Below are 17,113 nucleotides of genomic sequence, written 5' to 3' on the forward strand. Positions count from 1 at the left end.
AATGAAATGTGCTGGGACAGAACATTGGTATCTTCTTACATGCAAAATTTTCCGCTTATTGGAATAAAAAAGACATTTTATTCGGTTAATAGAATTGAAAAATCGTCAAAAATTGGAAAAAATCACGAATTTTGACAAAATTTAACAAAAATTGATTGAAAATGTAAGTATTGAAAACTTGTAAAAATGGCATAAAAACACGACATGAATATTTTAAATAGGTAAAAATTAGTACCTATAAGATGATGAAATTTTTGTAAAATTTTATAAAAATCGCACAAAAAAGTGTTCAAAACATATTAAAAACTAAACATATAACTAAAAAACCAAAAAAGTATTAGAATTAACTTCAAAACATTTCAAAAAGTGATGAAATTTCAACAAAGTTTGGAATTTTGTGTTTATTTATCTTTCTGCTTTATAGAATACTCCTGTTTATAGAATCAAACATACCTGGTCCCAAATCGATTCTAATAAGCGGGACTTACTGTACTCTCTAAATTTAAAGCAGTCAAATTTCACTGCTTAGCAGTCACGACATTTTGCCTTTTTAAAGCAGTAGTTTTTTTTGCAGTAAAAAAAACTACTGCTTTAAAAAGGCAAAATGTCGTGACTGCTAAGCAGTGAAATTGACTGTTTCAAATTTAGAGAGTACTGGTAATTTACCAAAAATCCTGCTAACTAACCAAAAGTGCTAAATTACTGAGGATTTACTTTACTGAAAATTATTTGCGATTTATTGTTGTACTGTGGATTGTGGAATCGCGATAACTCGAACTCCGTTAACTCAAAAACCCCTGAGGTCAACACACAACTTAAGATCAACAAATTCCTTAGAGTAAGTGAGGCAATAAACTGAGCCATCCCACCAAGAAAAGTCGGAGCAGAAACTTGAATAAGAATTTACAATACGCTGGCAAAAACAATGCTGCTGTAAGGAAGTGAAACGTGGACAATGAGAAAGGATATAAAATGCGGAGTCACCGCAGAGGAAATGAGATTCATGCGAGCCATGGCAGGATATATATGTGAGGGCGCATACGGAAAGGGTCCTTATGACCAAAAAAAAAAAAAAAAGTTCACTGAAATTGTTGTAGGAACCCTTTACAGAGTTCCTACAACAATTTCAGAGAACTTTTTTTTTTTTTTTTTTTGGTCGAATTGTCCCTTTCCGTATGCGCCCTCACATATGAGACATGATAGGAAAAGGAATGAAGACATCCTGAAGGAGCTAGGAACAGAGCCAATCATTAGATGGGTGAAAGATCACGTTGATAGAATGCCTGACGAATGGTCCCCTCGAAAAGTCAAAGAATACTCACCAACTGGTAGGAGGAGCAGAAGAAGACCAAAGAAAAAACTTGATGACACATCGGCAAGCAATTCTTCTACAGTTTCCCAGATGTGCTGAACAGCTCACCAGGTCAAAGTTCAATGGTGATGATTATGATCAAAAATGACTGGTAATTTACCAAAAAATTCTGGTATTAACTTACCAAAACATTGGTGGTATTTTACCAAAAATTAGGTACTAGTCATCTTCCAAAAATTATGGGTAATTTACCAAAAATTACTGGTAGTTTACCTTACCAAAAATTACTGGTAGTTTACCAAAAATTCCTGGTAAGTTACCAAAAAATTAGTGGTATTTTACCAAAAATTAGGTAGGTACCAGTCATCTTCCAAAAATTACTGGTAATTTACCCGAAAATTAATGGTAACTTACCAAAAATTACTGGTAGTTTACTTAAAATTACAGGAAATTTACCTAGGATTTTTGGTAATTTACCGAAAGTTGTTTGTCATTCATAAAAGATTGCCAGTAAATCAGAACAATCATACCTAGCGCATTGAGGAACAAATCATCCAACCCGAAACCGCATAAACTAAATAAATCAGATCATTTGAGAGCATAACATTAAATAGACAGGTCTTGTTTTCTACAAAATTAATTGTTTACCAATCAATCGCAAGAGACGCTCGAATCGCGTAATCGTGACATGGAAATTTTCTCCATTAAGACTAATTATTATTGATAAATCAACTAATCATTTACTTTAGAAACAAATTTACCATAACTGAGTCTCTCTAGTCGAATGATTTTTAGCAGAGTTAGGTGCGGATTTTTGAATAAACTTCGCAACGCCATCGACGAAAGGATTAATTTATGTACCTACGCGAGTAAAAGCGTTGTCGTTCGTTTCGACAACAACAACGTTCAATACGATCGGTGGCGTAATTAATTAAACGACGTAACCGTCGAATGTATTTTCCATTTCGAGCCTACAAAAAACCATTATGGAGCTTTTCTTTGGAATTTTTCAGGCATATCGTTACAAGAGCGTCATACCAGTAGCGTTTCGGTTTACGAGTAACAACGCCAGCGTCATTCTTTGTCACGACTCTGTATTTTTTCCTGCGATTTTGCAAAACCTATAATCACAGTCGTGTGTTAAGAACACTTGTTCGATATCTCAAAACCCATCTAGTTGAAAATTAAACCAATGAAAAAATAATAAAAGTACAATAAAGATGAGCTAGAGTCTTCGTCGAGTGAAAAAAAATGTAGGTATTTTAAGAGCTTAAAACCGAATACGTAGGTAGGTATATCTCATTAGTAAAATATTACGATGCACTCTACCATGTTAAGCCTGGTTCTTCTCTCAGTTCTCCATTCACGTTATTATAATAGATTTACAATATGTTCGTTGTTCTGGAACATAGCTACTTGTGAAATATAAGTGTTGTATTTACGAGAAAAAAAGGAAAAAATTGTATTATCGAGAAAAAATTTCCATGTGTAGTCGCGAACCGTCTTATTGAATTGAGATGAACCATGTTAATTGTTAGGTATCTACAGTTCATCTCTGATGTACTGACAGCAAAACTAACGATGACTAATTACAATGTGAAAAATAACCTGCTTCTGATTTCAATTCAATTTAATAAATATCTGAATTGATATTCGATATAACGAGATGATTTTTCTTGGTTTCTTGTTCTTGTACTCGTATATTTATAAGAGACGTCTCAACGAACTCTTGACTGTAAAAAAAACTCAAGCAGCACTTCCCTGAAGGTGAATGGTTTCGTATGTCCTAATGAGACAGTCTACGCGATCACAGTAATAAGAATCTTGTTACTCGTACGTATTTCTATGTGCTAATTCATTTATCAAACGAATAATACCCCCTGAAGATGAGTACAGTTATCGACCTCTCTTTTAAAATATCTAAAAATCTAAAATGATTGCTATGAAGCGTGAAAGATGATGTTACAACGATGAAATGAGTTAGGTTAGGAAGGTAACTAACGACCTTTCATGGAACACAAGAATTGGGATTGGCGTGTCCAAAATTACTCGTATCTTTCAAAAGTGAAGATAGGCAAAAAGTATAATTATTATGCTACATTTATTGCGGCGAAAATTTTTTTCGTACAAGATCAATTTTTTAAAATACGAATTCAACATTTTTTTCAAGAAATGTTCACAAATTAGACTTCATACAAAATCTTTAACTTTGGCCCCATTTCTAAGGAGGGAACTTATATAGAGGTTTTTTGAGAGGGGGGGGGAGTTCGACTGAGTATTTGCTGGCTGATATAGAGAGAAAATACAAATGCCTTATAAAAATTTGCATTTTCTCTTTTGGATTTGTGAGAGGCCAAATGTGAATTTTTTTATTTTACGTAAAACAAGAAACAAATTGGCCCGAACGAAGCAAGGGTGAAAGTTTTTGAAAATTTCATTTTGAAACGCGTAAAACCAGTATTTTTTTCAGGAAGTTGGTTTTGAAAAAAAAGCGGGCAGACCCGAACAAAGCCAGGGCAAAAACTTTTGAAAATTTTTGTATTTCGAGTGAACGTTGTTTTTTTTATGCAAAGAGTTTATTTTTTAGATTTTAATATTATTTAGAATTTGAAAGATTTTTTTTTATTAGGGTGTTAATTTTAAAAAAGAAAAGAGAACAGGCCCAAAAGTGAGGGCGAAAGCTCTTGAAAATTTGTGTTTTCAGAGGCACAAAAACGACACTTTTTATGCGAGAAGTATATTTTTTCACTTTAAAAATTTTAAATGTTGAATGATATTTTTTTTTAGAAATTTCAATTTTGAAAAAGAAAGAAAATAAGCCCGAGCGAAGGCAAAAGTTCTCAAAAATTTGTGTTTTGAGAAGCAAGAAAACAGGGGTTTACTTCATCACAGGCGCGCCTCTCCAGAAAGCGTGGGCTCGGGACAAACTGTCCCCTTTGTCCCCCCCCTCGGCGGACCTGAACATTTTCGTATTCCATTTTTACAGTTTCTCAAGAATTCATATTTTGTGGGATAAGACGTTTTGAAAATGAATGATTGAATTCTTGCAGTCAGTTCCCTGTGCGAATTTCTTCAAAATTTTAATGCCCAAGCTCTTCTGTAATCGTTTCTTTTTCCAAAAAAATAAAAATAAAAATAAAAAAAATAAACTCAATTTTGCGCTGATGCTTCTATTACATCAGATGTCAAATCCAAATTCTTTCATTCACTTGACTTTCGAGATGAAAAATTAATTACAAAACAGTGTTTCAACTTTTAAACTTCGAGGTCAATATTCCTTTTGCAATTATTTCAAACTGAAAATCCAACACATTTTGTAAGATAGGTACTTCAGAAGTATTCTTGCAGTTGTCACGTAATTATCGTGCTTGCAACAGTTCAAGTACATAATTTGCATAAAGTGGTAATTTACAAGGTGTTATTCAACTCCTGCGATCAATTATTATATTGCTCTGTTGACAGCTGTGTTAAAAGTGTAGTATAAAGTATTCTTGTAGGGTAAATCACCTTTTCACTTTCGCAATAAAGAGAAAAAATAATTTTGTACCGTATGCCTTTTTACGAGTTTTTTTTCTGTTCTTTAAACTAAATCGTTATAAAAACGCACGTGCATTTTTTTTCTCGAAGGAATGCGTTTAATACTTTGTATTTCACTACACGTGCATGTATTATCAGACCAGACAACTGGACGCTATGCTGCTCGTAGAATTATATGTACGTATACAGAATCGAATCTATAGAATGCGGAGTGTGTTTAGTTAGAGATTATTCTTTTGAAATTGACAAAATTCATCTTACGTACAAATTGGAATAATTGTGCTGCATTTTCTCGAATCATGAAATCAGTGGATTATTTGAATACTTACAGTAATTTATGTGAGCTACTATGACTCAATTTAGTATTCTTCTGATGATCATTATTCTTGTGTTGTGGTATGAAGCTGAATTCGTTGTAGATTTATGCACACAAATGCAGCTACTGGGGCAAGCTATAGAAATGCAACTAAAAGTAGCTAGATAGGGGGCTAACTAAATTAGGTATTCATAGTGAAATCCTTGACATAGAATACAATTTCTGCAGTGTTTCAAAATTTCATTATTTGGCGTCGTAATTCGAACAGTTTATACCCTATTTACTGGATAGTTTAATATTCAAGGTTCCAACATTTTGGGACGTCTTGAATCGCGAATCATTGTGCATAGAACTAGAGATGCGGGTGTATCAAGACGTACTGTAAATTTTTTATACAACTCGAGTAGGTAGGTACACATCCAAACGAGAGAATTGTTTCGCGATTAAAATTACTGTAAACGAATTGCCATTTCACGTTCTATGTAATCAAAATACATGCCATATAAACTTATGCCAAAGCAGTCGAGTGTGTGTGATTATATTATATACGCATACGTATGTGATTGTTGCCTATTCACTCCCTTAGCTTTTCAAACACAAGTAGATATGCTTTCACTTGGGAGTGAAATGAATTGCATAATTAACCGGTATACGGGGAGTACTTTCTCTATCATATTGCCCCTGATAGCGACGCTTTAGGCATCGCGTATTATTCGAGAATCGCATATGCTGTGCTGACAGATTGGTGGTATTTTTGGCTTGTTTAGTGGCGTTTTACGAGACTCGTGTTTTATCGACTCTCCCAGTGTCATTTTTTTTTCGCGTGAAGAGGGGAATTTCGCGTGAAGTCAAGTTCAAGTATGAAATTTTTTTATTTCATCGACTAGAGCAGAAATCTGTGCGCGTTTTTTGCGTTAACGAAAGCAAAAATAGTCGTTGGTCGGTGGTACGAGAACGAGATGTAAAATACTCGTAAGGATACGGAGCGACGCGACGACGAAAAACGTTAATCGGGTAATATATTTGGTGAAACTGTGCGATACACTAGACACTACGAAAAAAGAAATTTCATTTTTCCCGATGGCAATCTCGAAGCGTTGTTTTTCAAAGGGTAAGACGGTTATGTATTATTTGAACAACTATCATTAAACGCGGCGGTATGGTTTATATTAAAATTATTGATGTATTACGGTAACGTGTACGAGCACTATAAGCCATGTATACCATCGTCGTATACTTGCGCTATATTTAAACACATATGCGGAATTCCATAATGCAGAACGTTTCTTTCTAGCTGGAGAAATACTAGACGAATTTTTATTAGATGTATAATATCTGCTGCGGTGATTTTTTTTTCTTTTTAAGGGTTGGCACGAATAGGAGTTTTATTACGATAATATTATATGAAAGTTTTTCTTTTGAGAGAGATAGAAGTTGAATTCTTTTTTTCATTATTTTACTCCGAAAGTCCGCTTTGGCTCGATAAAAGCAATAATGTTAAGAAGCTAATCGTTTGATCGACATTTTTTTGCTTAGATTGAGGTAAAATGAACGTTATATAGCAAAAGTCAAAGCACGAGATGTGTAGGTACGTCAATAATAAAAGTCAGAAAGTACATGTAATCATTGCAAAGCATGCAACACCATGAAGAAAAAAATTGAATTAGATTGTGAACGCGATCATATGAAATCTCACGTTGGTTGTACGTGAAATTGAACGAAATAAATAAAATTGTTTTTGAACTAAGAAAAGGAAAGAGGGAGGGAGGAAAAGATGAGACTGAAATTACAGCTCAAAAAGTCTTGAACTTGACTAGAATTATGGTGAATTAGCTTCTCGAAAACTCAAAATTGAAAACAATGTTCATTTGAATAATAATGGAACAACTATTTTTCGGGAAAAATGATTCACTTAAATAAACAGCCGTTCTCGCTAGTCAAATCTCAGAAGTTAGCATTGCTAATAAATATTTGAAATTATTCTAGATAAATTTTTTAGAGTGATTTTAAATTAATTTTTTTGTCAGGTAGGAATTTTGAATCATTTTTTTGAAAAATTAATTAATTTTTTAAATCAACCCACAAAAGAAGTAACCAACTCGCAAACGAAGCGACCGACTCTAAAAAAAAATTTATTAGAAATTTTGCTTTGAAATCACAAAAATTGATGATAAAAATGATGTTTCAAAATAGGTGGGGGGGGAGGAATTAACCCCTTTATTTATCTTTAGATTAAAATCCAATCTTGACTGTTTGAAAATCACTCTGAATTTTTTTTTAATAGAATGTTTGCTGTTCCTAAGTTCGCATTACAAGTCAGGGCTGCGAAAACTTTTCTGAGCAGTCCGACGAAATTATTTGGTACTAGAATTTAAAATGAGAATTTCGAAAAGGTATCCTCGGTGAAGCGAGGTCCCAGAATTTAAAAAAAAATACCAGTTTTTAACATCAGCATAGCTGCGTTTTTTCACTCGAAGAGTATTATTTTTCTTTTTTTCAAAATGTAAACTAGCCTAAAACCGGATCATTAAAGCGTTTCTATCCAACCCAAGCAATGTCCAATTTTTTTCAAGTTTTTTGTTCAGTATTTTTGACAAGTTTTAACATGTACCTACACTTAGTAGAAAAAATATATGAAGACAAAATTCAAATTGTGATCAGGATTTGGGCAAACTCTTTTCGAAAATAAAGCAACTCTTCAGTTAATTCAACTCGGTTTGAAGAGAGAATAGATCAATTTCACTCTTTAAAAATACTCTTCAAAAAAAAAAAATAAAATAAGTAGAACTTTGAATTGATGACTTTTTTTAAAATTTTTCAAAAACATTAAAATATCATTTAAAAAAATCTAATTCAAAATCAAATTCGAAGTATCAACTCGTATGTTCAGTGGGATAGGCACTACTCAATCTTTCAACGCTCAGAAGAACTTCAACTGGAGAATTTCAAAATTTTCTATGCAAGAATTTCTAATAGGGCTGAATTGTGATGTTTGAAAATGATCATTTGGAAATTCGGGATTTCTTAAAAAGAGTACTTACCGATGTAGATTTCTGAAGCGAAATTTAAAGACGCAGATATGGAAACGAAATGAGAATTTTTTAATAAAATTTCATCACTTGAAAGTGTTTTCCTTGATTGTTTTATAAGACCAGAGAAGGCAAAATTTAGTGTCTCAAAATACAGCATTAATTCTTTTTTTCACAAATTGACAGCTTGCCAAGAAAAATTTTTGCATGAAAGACAAAATTAAAATGAAACAGCTGGTCAGAATAAATCGCGAGGTTTTTCGATTTTGAAAGAATTTTGTTTCAGAAGTTGAAGTAGTATGAAAACTTCATACCTACTATTTCTATGCACAGTACCGGTGCCAGGATTTTTCCTTGGAGGGGGATAATTGGGTCAGAACCAAACAATTTTGCCGTCTAATTTTTTTGGGTTTGGGGGGGGGGGGGGGTAAAATTAAGCTTCTCGGATAGCAGAAATCAAATAAATACAGTGGCATAGTCAGAATTTCCTCAAGGAGGAGGCAAAACCAGATTTTTAGGCATGAAAAATCGAAATTAGGAGTCATTTTGTGGAAACCTATCGTGATGTGTGGTGATTACATTATGAAAATGAAGGTAAAATTACTGCTCGAGCGAAAATTTTTAGAAAAAATGGGTCTGAACAACAAAAAAACCCGTTCACTTTTGCATGCTTTATTTCAAATTTTCAGTCGCAAGGGAGGACAATGACCCCCTTCACTCCCTGGCCACGTCACTGAATAAATAATATGTCATTTATTTATTTAATTTTTAAAAAGGAGGGACCTCAGTGACTGAAATTTGCCTGCAAAGTATTATTCAAAGTAAATCGTGTACGAATATACCTATAATGTGGGCTTGAGAAGAAAAAAAACATGAAAAAAATGAACATCGGTTTGTAATCGGCATCCATCTCAGTGAAACAAGAGCGCAAAAATGCTTGGAAAATTCCCACTTTATAGCATCAAAATTTTTCACAAAAAAACTGGCCTCTTGGGGGGGGGGGGATTATCACCCAAATCCCCCCCCTTAAAACCGGCACTGTCTATGCAGCATCTGCACAGTTTTTTTTAATGCCCTATTTATAGGCTTGGGTAAATGAAGAAAATATAATTATTCAACTTTTTGATCACCTTTCATCAATTTTATTTTTGGAATTTGATGCTGGAAGATTGGTAATTCTAATTTCTCAAATTTTACATTGAAATGATATGCGTTTACCTACTTACATAAATTCATTTTTCCCATCCAATCCCAAAATTAGGTATCAACAGATTTTCAAAATTTTTGTTCTCTGCTGCCCACACAAAGTTCAATTTTTTCTATTTTTAAATTCAAAAACATTAAAATTTTTTGAGATATTTCAAATGTTCAGTTTCTTCCTAATTTTTTTTCTGTTTTCAATACCTATTTTCAAAATCAAAAATACTGGCAATAGGTATCTGATCCCATTTCATTCCAATTTTGTCTTGTGAAAATTGTCACCTACTTGTGAGTGGTCGAAATTGTCGTGCTGTGCTTGAATTGTTCTTTTGTGAGTTTTTAAAAAAATTGAGAGGAGGAGGAAATCAGAAAAATTTTCAGGTGAAGAAATTTTATAGCAATTTTTTATCAACTTGGCCTTTTGTTCCCGTCTGCACCTTTAAATTTGCCTTCAAAAATTAGCATAATCGTTTCAGGGAAATTAAAGGAATCCTTAGTTTCTAAAATTAGTGAAATCTGGAATTCAATTTTTTCTAAATATCATAACCTGATATTTCAGTCAAACTTCTCGCTTAAAACAATTTTTTAATTCTGTCCACCAAATTACTCTGGTGCATTAAAGAGTGTTAAATTCTTATTCCTTGAAAAAATATAGAATTAAATGGTCGTTTCAACTCATCTTCGAAAAAAATTAAAGAACGAGTTAACTCTGGGTTGGGGTTGAAAAAAAAACTCTTTGTGCGACTCTGATAACATTTATTTTGTGATTTGAATTCCTGGAATAATTTCGATGAGAAACTAACGGAAAGTTCAAAATAATCAAACCTAGCTATAAGTAGCTAAAAAAACAATAACGTTGAGCTTAAAATACAAACATTGATACGAGTAATAACTTTTTCATCGCGACACTCTGAAATGCATTTTTTAGAACTACCTACGAAATATCCATTTTAAATTTCAACTGTCCATATTCTTCTAGCACGTGAACCGTTTGAATACAAAAAAATCCTTCATGTCTCATTTTTATGCCTCGAGATGGTTTATAGGCTACAAAGTTATGTCTGATGCCTCTTTTAGATTTGATATCAGTCAACTACTCATCGACTAAACCACATTGTTATCCACGTAACATAAACTAGGTCGTTTTTAAAGAAGTATAAGTACGTGCTATACAATATAGCCGTAGCTAAAGTACGTAAAGTACACATATAAACCATCGCGTTAGGCTGGAACCTCCCCGTATACCCCCGTCTGTAACTGTACCTTGCCACATACCAAGGTAACAGCAGGTAGTGAAGTTTTACTTAATGACTTACACGCAGAAGAAACGATTAATGATGACGGAAAGTTTACAGCTACTTTATTAGCAACTGAAGTATCTTCAACAAGAGAATACTATACACAGTACATTTGGCGGCTGTGTGTTTCAATATAGTAAAGTACGAGTATAGTAGGTACGTATAGTACAACCGAAGACGTGGAAACACTATTATTTCCTCGAGACGAGTAAAGAAAATGGTCGGATATTCGAGCATACTCGCTTAAATTTACACATTCGTATACAATGGGTGTCTTTTCATCAACGTACGAATGAATTTGCAAAGACACCACAATTACGGCTAATTAATTCGAGTAACTTTTCGAGCTATAGTAAGTACGTATAAGAAACAGAGCCGGAAATTTCGCCGTAATGTTTTCTGGTCGCGTGGGTGCCAAGCTTTTCACTTTGGTGGTCAGGAAAACAATCGTTTCGTAAACTAGAAGAAGGATATTGGCGTAAAACGAAGAAGTGATTTTTACCCTGCTGAAATTTACATTTCAATACGAGCACGAGGAGAAAGTTACCATAACCTTTCAAAAAGAATCGTAATGCTGTTTTTCAAATGGATATTTGGTCACGATGAATTGAGGTCGATACCAAACCTGCCTTTAGGTTTTATTTAAAAATTCTAAGCTCATTTCCGGCGAATGGCGAAAATTCGCTTTGCTATTCAAATTCATTTGAGCGATGTCCGGTCCAACGGCGATGTATTGTTTTAAGGCGATTGTGCCAGATGCGGCCAACCAGCTTTTATACGTGGTCGAAGTCGTGGTCGCCATCCCTTTCGTATTCTGTGTACCTACCGCTGTGTAGGTATTTGATCTCTCTCAAGACAAGCTGGCAAATTTTAAGATTGGTTTATAAATGAAATTAAAAATATCTTTATTTATTTTCAATTTACTCGCAAACTCGTCGAGTATGTGTGCGTAAAGTTTTCTCAACTGTTGAAATAACACGCTCGAGATGAAAGTTTCCTATGTGTACTTGGGCGGTGGCGTTTCTTTACCTTTGCGTAAAAACAGCCCTGGTGAAATACGAAAAGCTGTTTTTTCTTCAAAGATGCTCTTGCTTGGTTTTGACCTACTGTATTCGTTCCCTAGGCCAGGCCAAGGATTTCTTGGGCGTGGATTTAAATTTAGGCGCAAATTATATCGTATTGTAGCTGTGTCCTTGCTGTATCAAATGCCACAAATCGTATACCGATTATAAGGTGCATTGTTTATTGCTCGCAGAGAAGGCTAAAAATCGCGTAGAAGGTTTCAAAATATAAGCTCAGCGACGCGTTGCTAAGTATTTTTTTAAATAACCAACTGATTTACAATCGAAGCTGTCAGTCCGATGGAATATTTATGAAATCATTCTCTCAATATCGATTTCATTCATTTTCTTTAATTCCCCTTATCTTTATTTCCGCATTGTTTTTCTCTCTCGTTTTCCTGCTTATCTACATTTTGCCTAATCGTATAGTCTCGAGGTAGTAATTATTGTTGGATGTAGATTGATTGGCATGAATTGAAAATCTTTGCAAAAACTGTTTTTCCCAGAAATTTCAAATCACTCTGGAAGGGTCAAAAATGAACTTTGAAACTTTCAACTTTGGTCGATGCTTATTGGGCATTTTCTTGAATGTTTTAGGAAGTCAAAATAAAATTCCAGGAGTATGAGTTCAAGAAAGAATTTTTGATCAATTTTTTAAAAAATTTTAAAATTCTCAAAAATTTGCCAGAAATTCAAAAATTAAATTTATTACCTAAAATTTTCACGCTCTTCTGATCAATCTTGGTTTTGAGTAAATCGAAGAACGTGAGATCAAAAAGGTTCCCTCGTTAGGTGCACAGATCCATACTGCATACGAGTAGGTACATAGGTACCTATTGCTTCCCCCTTTTTTAATACGAATAAAACAAAAAATAAAAATAAACAAAAAAATGCATAAAATGTATCATTTATTGGACGTACCTGCAGTAATGTTGAATTTTCCTTGGCCGTATACTTTTACAACCATTATATTACCGGTGGTTTTATGATTTCCTATAATTTCCAAACGTGGTATTACGATACGAGTTTTCAAATGTTTTTTGTCCATGTTCAAACTAAAGCAACAAAAAAAATTTTATCGATATTAAAAAAGTGATTTTTAATCCCAGACTTGTACGCGTATTAGGTAATATTTTTTCCAGCTCATTTTTTTATGTATTTATCGCGTGGGTTAGACAATGACGAGCAGGTTACGATGTCCTCGAAAAGTAAAAGCGCTAATTTTTAACGATTTTATTAGTTGTAAAAATCTCAACTTGGAAAGTTTTTTTAATTGAAGTAGGTAGGTATTTTCCCCTACCTTTTTTTCTTTTTAATAACCATCTTATAATATAAATTACTTTTCCGGTATGGAAATATTTGATACTTAGAGGTACAGAAGATCCATATTTATGCGTAGAAAAAGACTTACTCGAGTTGGTTTATTTTCAAGCCTCCCATGCCGTAGATTTTTACGTCGGTTACTTCCATACTTAAGCCGATTTGCTTGTTACCTTGTTTCACAACGATTTTCGGCACGAACATAGGATTCAAATTTGGTATGTTTAAGGTTTCGTTACCTGAAAAAAAAACAACCATGCAAATGGTTCCATTATTTATATCGTAGGTGGATGTAATTACAAAACCCGAGCGTACGATAAGTTAAGGTATAGTGAAACTTTGTTTCCAGCGTAGGAGATGCTCTTTTTCCACGATATACGCCTTGTTTTCACGAGACGCTCGACGCGACGGGTACCTACGTTCGAGGGTGTACAAAAAGTTGCAGAGGTAGTACGTGTGAAGGTATATGCGTAACTTTTACCAAGCGAAAATTTGCCTGATTCCGCGTTCTTAAATGAAAATGAATGAAGGTATTTGTATTTAGAAAAGAAGATACGTATGCCTATGTGAAATGTTTCACTATTTCTGTTTTCTCTAGTACGTACTTCTTCTCTCGAAAAAGGGTCGATAAGGAGTTTGGGAAAAAAAGGAAGAAAAAATGATGAGAAAGTAAGAGGAATATAAGCTTATTCCCCTGTTTCAATTCCATCTTGATTTTTTGTTGGAATTTTTTTTACTTACCCCTGAAATTTTAAAGTATCAAGTTTTCAGGCACTATAAACAATTGAATACTACTTTTGTAATTTTTAGTATTTCTACGAACTTTTTACCCTGGAAAGTAATTATATTTGGAATTATTATTGATGATCAGTGATGAGGAAAGTGTGAATTAAACGCCCATTAACTTTTTACATATAAACTGGGCACATGGAACATGTACGTACAAAGCTCTCACCCTAATAATGGATGTAGGTATGCAAATTGGGTATGCAAATACAAAAAATTGGACGATGAATAATCGATTTTATTCAGTATTTTGTTTACACTCGTATATCCCTAAATTACTACTAAAAATTCATACTATTATTATTGAGGAAAAACTTTATAAACAGGTAGGTGCCTAACTACGTTTCATTTCAGTTTTTTTGTGCAATTCTTGGCATTTAGAACTATGAAATCGGAAGATCCGAATTTGTACAAAGATCTTATTATATTACATCAATAAATGACTTTTTTGATGAATTTGGAAAAAATGGTACGTAACGTGCTTCTTTTGCTTGTGTGGATTCTCGTATGTTTGAAAACTTCAAATGGTGAAAACTCCATGAAAATGAGAAACAAAAACGAAGAAAAAAAGATCAATACCCCCCTCCACTTTAGGAGATGTAATTTTGTAATAAAGAAAGATAATTTCGCTTTATTTTCACTAAAATAATAAATATTTAAAAATAACGCAATAAAACGGGTAAAAAAGCTGGAAGAGGTGTGGACAATTGGTCAAAAATTTAAAAATTTCTGGTGAATTTTTCCTTCAATGATCATATTTGAGGCAAAAACGGATTGGAGGTTTCCTCATTTGGCCAAATTCTTTCTGAAAAGTAAATTAAGAACACCATTCCACACTTCCACAGATAAAAGGTAGAATCAGCGGTATCAATTTGTAATGGGAAATATATATCGGCACGACAGAAAAAGTGATTCAAACGACAGGACATTTGAACGACAAAATAGGCTATTTCAACGACGATTTTTAACGACAGTTCAGCACGACAAGTTAGGTAATACGAACGACAATTTGATTTCATACAAACGACGAAATAAATGTAATCCACATCCAAATAAATTATTGCCCGCCTAAAAAGTAATTGCCCGGGAAAATAAATTATTCCCCGCCAAAAAAAAAAAATCGAAAAATTTACTCTTTTTGAAAAAAAACAACTTGTAAACATGAATTTACGAGAAGAGAACGTTTGTGAAACTTTCCACCTCGTCACGTCCCATCAGTAAAACTGATAGTACATTTAGGTATATAGGTGGGTAATTCTCAAAAAAAGGTAAAATTCGTATACATGGCAAATTTCTCAGAGATTTTAGCATGAATTTTTCTTTTTTTCTGGTCCATTGAAGGATCACCCCCCCACACACATTTCACATTTGGTATTGAGATTTTTAGCCCCTCCTTACCCCAAATGTCCTTGGACTTGGTTGTCACACGCCATGTTTTTGAAAAGAAATGTTATAAAGTGTCATGAACTTCATTTTTTTGGGGAAAAATTGACATATTCCCATTATCATAGAACACACAGGTTTGAAAACTGTCACACACTTTTTGCGCCAATTTTAGAGCAATTTTCAATTATTTTTGCTAGCTTCCCAATCTAACATTTTTTCTGGTAAGTGGCAGGACTGGTTATTGACTGTTCTCATAGAAATGTTACCCCGCACCATATCAAAATTGACCTTTTTTTTTTAGAGAATTACCCAGATACATGTACACTATACAAATTCCCTATTTGATTGATCTGAACACTTCTTCATACTTCGTTCTTCTGGAAGGTCAGCGAAATCGAAAAAAGCACTGCTGGTTCAGTAGACGAACTTTTTATTTTTAATTTTTTGTGACGTGCTTTTATAATTTTTCATGTCGTTCGTTTTCCAATAAACTTGCATTTTTTTTGTCGTTCATTTCTATATTTTTTTGTCGTGCACATTTCGTCGTTGAATATATTATATAGACGTGCAATAAATTATTCTGTCGCGCAATATCTTACATCGTCGTTCAAATTCATTTATCGTCGTTTGAAAACTTTTTTCGTCGTGAAATGATTATTTTCCCGTGCAATGTCCTTTTTTGTCGTTAAAATGCCCTTTTCTCGTCGTGAAAACGCCTTTTTCTGTCGTGCCGATAAATCACACCCATTTGTAATTGAGAAATTTTTACTGGCCAAAAAATGAACAAATGTTCAAAACTAAAGCGTTTACCTCATCAATAAATCATCTTAAAGATTGCTATATTCTGGTTGAAATACCACTGAAAATTCAAAAAAAATTCAAATACCTATGTTTTTGATTATGTTCAAGGGTGTTTGTAAGGAATCGGAGAGTTCGGATTCAAAAAAAAAAAAAAAAAAAAAAAAAATGAGTATTCGGTTGATTTCAATCAATATGCAACTTGACTTCAGATTTTTTTTGAATTTTAATGAAAATCACGAGTGAATTTGTACTTTTGAAGGGTATTTAGATCCTATTTTGAAAAAAAAAGTTTACTGCAATTTATGTTTAAATTATAGGTTTGTAATTCTATACCATTTTTACAAAAATGAATTAATTTTTATATTGGAAGTTGAATTTTGATCGTATCAAATTTTAATTACTGATTTTGGATCTCTGATATGATTTCTTTCTTAGAGTACTTTAAGCAGATTTGCTTTAAATTCAACAAGATCTTAGATAAAAAATCTTTCAAGTGTGGCGGTTTTGTGAGGAATCAAATATTTGAGAAAATTTGGGATTCCTCTAGGAAAGTGGGAGTAGAGTCTGGATAGAAATTTTGGTTGTTTTACGAATTGGGACATCGAACTCCATCATTTGTTCAAATTAGTGTGAAGCAGATCTCATTATGAAGTGTACTGTATTTACGGTGAACTAGTTATGCAAATCTATTAACATGCCAGTATTTTTAATGTGGCTAGCGTAAAAATGTGGAAATGAACTATTTGAGAAAAGGTAGCTATATTTCGATTAAACAAAAATGATTCATGTTAGTATCTCACAAACAGATTGGAATTACCTAATTTTCTTTTCTCCCTCCCTCCCACCCTTCTCCCTTCATTTGCATTTCTTCCCAAAGTTCTCATATCTGCTTAAATATTGAGCCTTTCATTATAAATATTTTGAAAAGGAAATTATTACAATCAATTTAATGGAATAATGAGAAGAGTAAAATGTCGTAAGTATTCATAAGTACATATTTTTAAAATTTTGTCCGCATTTTGAATGATGAGAAGAATATATTCTCTAAAAATAGATCGTAAAGATAT

The 17,113-nt window shown here is 33.3% G+C and overlaps 2 protein-coding genes across 3 annotated transcripts in view; one reads left to right on the plus strand and one right to left on the minus strand.

Annotated features, from left to right (window-relative positions):
• Positions 1 to 17,113, plus strand: part of LOC135835697 (uncharacterized) — a 387,401-nt gene that overhangs the window by 146,080 nt on the left and 224,208 nt on the right. The window lies entirely within an intron of this gene.
• Positions 1 to 17,113, minus strand: part of LOC135835692 (uncharacterized) — a 46,763-nt gene that overhangs the window by 14,955 nt on the left and 14,695 nt on the right. The window contains exons 3-4 of the mRNA XM_065350079.1: positions 13,165 to 13,312; positions 12,675 to 12,808 (exon numbers count right to left, since the gene is read on the minus strand). Of these exons, the coding sequence (XP_065206151.1) occupies positions 12,675 to 12,808; positions 13,165 to 13,312 (282 nt within the window). The remainder of the gene's footprint in view (positions 1 to 12,674; positions 12,809 to 13,164; positions 13,313 to 17,113) is intronic.

This window comes from Planococcus citri, chromosome 2 (genome assembly GCF_950023065.1).
Source record: "Planococcus citri chromosome 2, ihPlaCitr1.1, whole genome shotgun sequence".
Taxonomy (NCBI): domain Eukaryota; kingdom Metazoa; phylum Arthropoda; class Insecta; order Hemiptera; family Pseudococcidae; genus Planococcus; species Planococcus citri.